General features: G+C 37.5%; 1 protein-coding gene across 5 annotated transcripts in view; it reads left to right on the top strand.

Annotated features, from left to right (window-relative positions):
• LOC106883725 (hepatocyte growth factor-regulated tyrosine kinase substrate) overlaps positions 1-4,173 on the top strand; it is an 86,976-nt gene that overhangs the window by 46,722 nt on the left and 36,081 nt on the right. For 2 of the 5 annotated variants that reach the window (XM_052974050.1, XM_052974052.1), the window contains exon 9: positions 2,779-2,802. The exons of the other annotated variants lie outside the window; for them this stretch is intronic. In XM_052974050.1, coding sequence (XP_052830010.1) covers positions 2,779-2,802 — 24 coding nt within the window. The remainder of the gene's footprint in view (positions 1-2,778; positions 2,803-4,173) is intronic. 5 annotated transcript variants of the gene reach the window in all.

Here is a 4,173-nt window from a genome sequence, read left to right as displayed (position 1 = left end):
TATATATAGTTTAAACATGACTGACTTTGGTCTGATATTTAATCTCATCATCATTTTATGTCTATTTTCCATGCTGGCATGAGTTGGAGGCATTGTTCATGTCATTTCTTATGGGGAGCTGCTGTTCCCTTATATATGTGTTCATACATATTCTGACTAGGTTTCTATAATTTGATTCCCTTTCCATCACCAACAGTTTTGCCATGTGTACTGGGTGCATTTTCACATAGCAGCAACACTAGAAAAATTGAGTATCTCTCTGAAAGACAGGACTAAAGAGATCTCAAACCCTACAAGTTCTTCAATCTGTTTTATAATTTTATATCACAATTGTGTTATTGTTGATTACTGGTTTACGTCAAGCCAATCATTGGTTCAGTGTATTTATGACAGTTAATTAAGGGAGGCATGTTTGTGAACAGTTTGAAGAGCACTAGTTTTTCATTGATGTTTGTATTCTTCACTAGTATACGACAAAAGATATAAACATACACAGACACATATTTAAACTCTTGGAGGAGATGACAGGGTACCGAGATGATTGGTGGTACCAGAAGCATTGTGTGTGCATGTACAGCAGGGCCCTTTACCGAATTTCCTACCTCAAGACACTCCCACCACCTTTCATCTCTCCAACTGCAATTTTTCCTTGATACCACTAACCTTTGGCAATGTTCACCCTTAATACTGTCCTCTCATAAGGCAGCGAGCTGGCAGAATCATTAGCACGTTGGGCAAAATGCTTTGCAGCATTTCGTCTGTCTTCACATTCTGAGTTCAAATTCTGCTAAGGTTGACTTCACCTTTCATCCTTTCAGTGTTGATAAAAGAAGTACCAGTGGGACTCTGGGATCGAGGTAATTGACTTACACCCTCCCCCAAGATTGCTAGCCTTGTGCCAAAATTTGAAACCAATACTGCCCTTTCTATCAACACTTTACTGTGTCTCCTCCTCAAGCTGCCAAATCATTTGTCTTCTCCACCACCATATCTCTCTCTCTCTACTATCTATCTATCTATCTATCACCATGCACTATACCTACTTCTCTCTCCTGCCCCCACACTTTCACAATCTATCCAACCACTCATCATCTTTCTCTCTCTCCTTCTCACCCTTTCCCTGTATACTGTATCATCATTACTATTCTGCTGCTCTCAACCCCATGCATCATTGGTCACTTCCCATCATTCATTATATCTACCTCCCTCAACCCTATCCAATCTCTATAGTTGTCTTCTGCTCTTCCTTACCTATGCACTCAGCATTCTTTATGTTTACTTCCCTCATCTCTCACTCTCTCATACACTCTTGCAACCACTACCCACTCGCTGTCCTGATTCTTCTTCCTCCATTAACTTCTATTCATCTCATACCTTGAGTGTCATACACACATTGCATCACCACTATTTTATTTCTTTCCTGCTCTACCCTGATCACCACCACTCTCTTTCTAAAATGTGAGTAGTCATGTAGCTCCTCTACAGCAAGATTCTGTTCTGCTTTGGCCCTTTCTCTCAAACTGTAACCTTTCATTTCCTAGCATAACGTCACTTATCTTGGGGCTTGTAATTCTTCAGACTGCATAGTGACCTTACTCATGCTGGTAACGCAAAGAAGGCACCCGTTACACACTGTAAAGTGGTTAGCACTAGGAAGGGCAGTAGAAATCCTCCCAGAGCAGACAGTGGAGCACTATGCAGTCATTGAACCTGTTGGATCTTGTCAAATGGTCCAACCCATGCCAGCATGGAACATGGATGTTTCATTTTTTTTTTTATGTCCATTTTACCATGCTATCATGGATTGGATGAATACATTAAGACATTCTTTTACAGCTGGATCCCTTCCCATCCTCATCTGTTTTTCAAGTTAGGAATATTTTATTCCACATAACTTTGAAGGTACAAAACCTGTGATCACCTGCTAATAGGAGAAATTACAGGAACATCATTGCCCACAGCTGAGCAGCTTTGGGAGAAGTGCAAATGCAAGCCTACATGCACACTCAAGTTTCAGTTTCTATCTACCATATCCACTGAGAAGGTTTTGGTTAACATGGGCTATTTGTTGTAGAAGATACTTGTCCAAAGTGTCACTGAGTGGGTTTGAACCTAAAACTATGAGATTGAGAAGTTAACTTCTTGACCATGCTGTGTTTGTGTGTATTGAGCTTCTGCAGTTTCCACCAGCTGTTTGCCATTCACAAAGTCATGGTCAACTCATAGCTATAGTAAAAGATGTCCATGATGCTGTGCACTGGAACGGAACCCAGAATCCATTGGTTGTGAATTAAACTTCTTAACCCCACAACCATGGCTACTCAGTGGAAAGGAATGATTGTGTGTCATAGTCATGTCTAACTTCTCACAATTAGGGGTTAATAAAATATTGATTTCAAATCTGTCACTCATGCTGCTGGTGGAAGTGGTGGTGCTCTAGTTGTTTTCTCTTAATCCTCTTCAGCTTCTGATTATAACTTGTGCTGGTTGCTAATAGCGACAGTGTCGGCAGTTGGTTTTAATATATTCATCCTTTGTGTGGCTTTTGTGTGTGTGTGTGTGTGTGTGTGTGTGTGTGTGTGTGTGGTTATATTGTGTCATTAACCAAGTCATTGATGGTCATTGTCCTACCTCTACCATACTTCTGGTTCTATATATATATATATATATATATATATACATACACATAAACACTGAACTACTTTTTGTTTGCATTTACTACCACAAATGTCCTAAATCTGACCCTTAATCCCCTTCTCTATCTATCTGCTCATACAGAAGGCATCAAGAGGTCAGGAGAATGTAAGCCACTTTTTATACTCTTTTATTATCATTATTACTACTACTATTATTATTATTATTATTATTATTATTATTATCATTATCATTATTATCGTAGCAGAAGTTTTTTTTTTTTTTTTTTTTTTTTTTTTTTTTTTTTTTTTTTTTTGCGTGCTTTCTTGTTATAATTGTCCGCTTCTTGATGCTTGCACATATATATATATATATATATAGCTTATGTCTGTTGTTTTTATTGACCAGTGTGTTTGCTTGTATTTTGGTGTTTTTATTATGTATTTTGTATTATCTAACCCCTAATATTTTTTTATGAAACTTAAGGATTCAACATATGTACAGAATTTTTTTTTTTAAACTGATACAAATGAAATAATAGCTGTTTGGTTTTAAAACTTCCAACCAGAATTGATAATTCCAAATATTTTGTGTTTTTCTCTTAAAATTATCTTTACTCAACTGTATATTCTCTATCATAACCATTAATATTTTTTACATTGATGTGGCTGTGTAGTAAGAAGTTTGCTTCCTAACCACATGGTTCCAGGTTCAGTCCCATTTTGTAGCACCTTGGGCAAGTGCCTTCTAATATAAGCCCAGGCCAACCAAAAACCTTGAACGGATTCAATAGACAAAAACAGAGAAAAACCCATTTTAATATCTGTGTGTTTGAGTGTGTATTTTTATGTATGTGTCTGTTTGTCCCTCACCCCACTGCTTGACAATCAGTGTTGGTTTGTTTACATTCCTGTGAATTAGCAGTTTGGCAAAAAAGACTGATAGATTAAGTACCAGGCTTTAAAAAAGATATGCACTGGGCTTGATTTGACTAAACCTTTCAAGGCAGTGCTCTATTATGGCCTCAGTCCAATGACTAAAACAAGTAAAATATAAAAAATACGATCTTACGGAACATATGGGGCACAATGTTTCTTCTTCACATTTCATTCTCCCAACCCTCCTCACTCTTTGCTGTCTCTCAAGTCACGCTTGCTGTGGTGAAATCCCTATTTAGGCTACTGTCTCCATATTTGCTAGATACCTCAGCTTTTGTGTTCTCTTGGAAGTTCAACTTCCTCTGCTGGTTTGGTGATATTTGAAGATACTCTTTCTATGCCAGGATCAACTTATTGCCCTTCCTTTCTCTCTTGGGCCTTTTATAATCTACTACAGTAGATTGCAATAGAATACAATGCATTACAATATACTATAATACATTATAATCTGTTATAATACATTCTGATATAGTATAACACATAATATTTTTTTTTAAATTTTGGCACAAGGCCAACAATTTTGTGGGAGTGGGTAAGTTGAATACATTGTTACCAGTGTCCAACTGATACTTATTTTATTGACCCCCACCCCACCCCACCC

This window comes from Octopus bimaculoides, chromosome 17, assembly GCF_001194135.2.
Source record: "Octopus bimaculoides isolate UCB-OBI-ISO-001 chromosome 17, ASM119413v2, whole genome shotgun sequence".
Taxonomy (NCBI): Eukaryota; Metazoa; Mollusca; class Cephalopoda; order Octopoda; family Octopodidae; genus Octopus; species Octopus bimaculoides.
The sequence above is the reverse complement of the archived record's forward strand: the minus strand, read 5'-3'. Positions and strand labels throughout refer to the sequence as shown.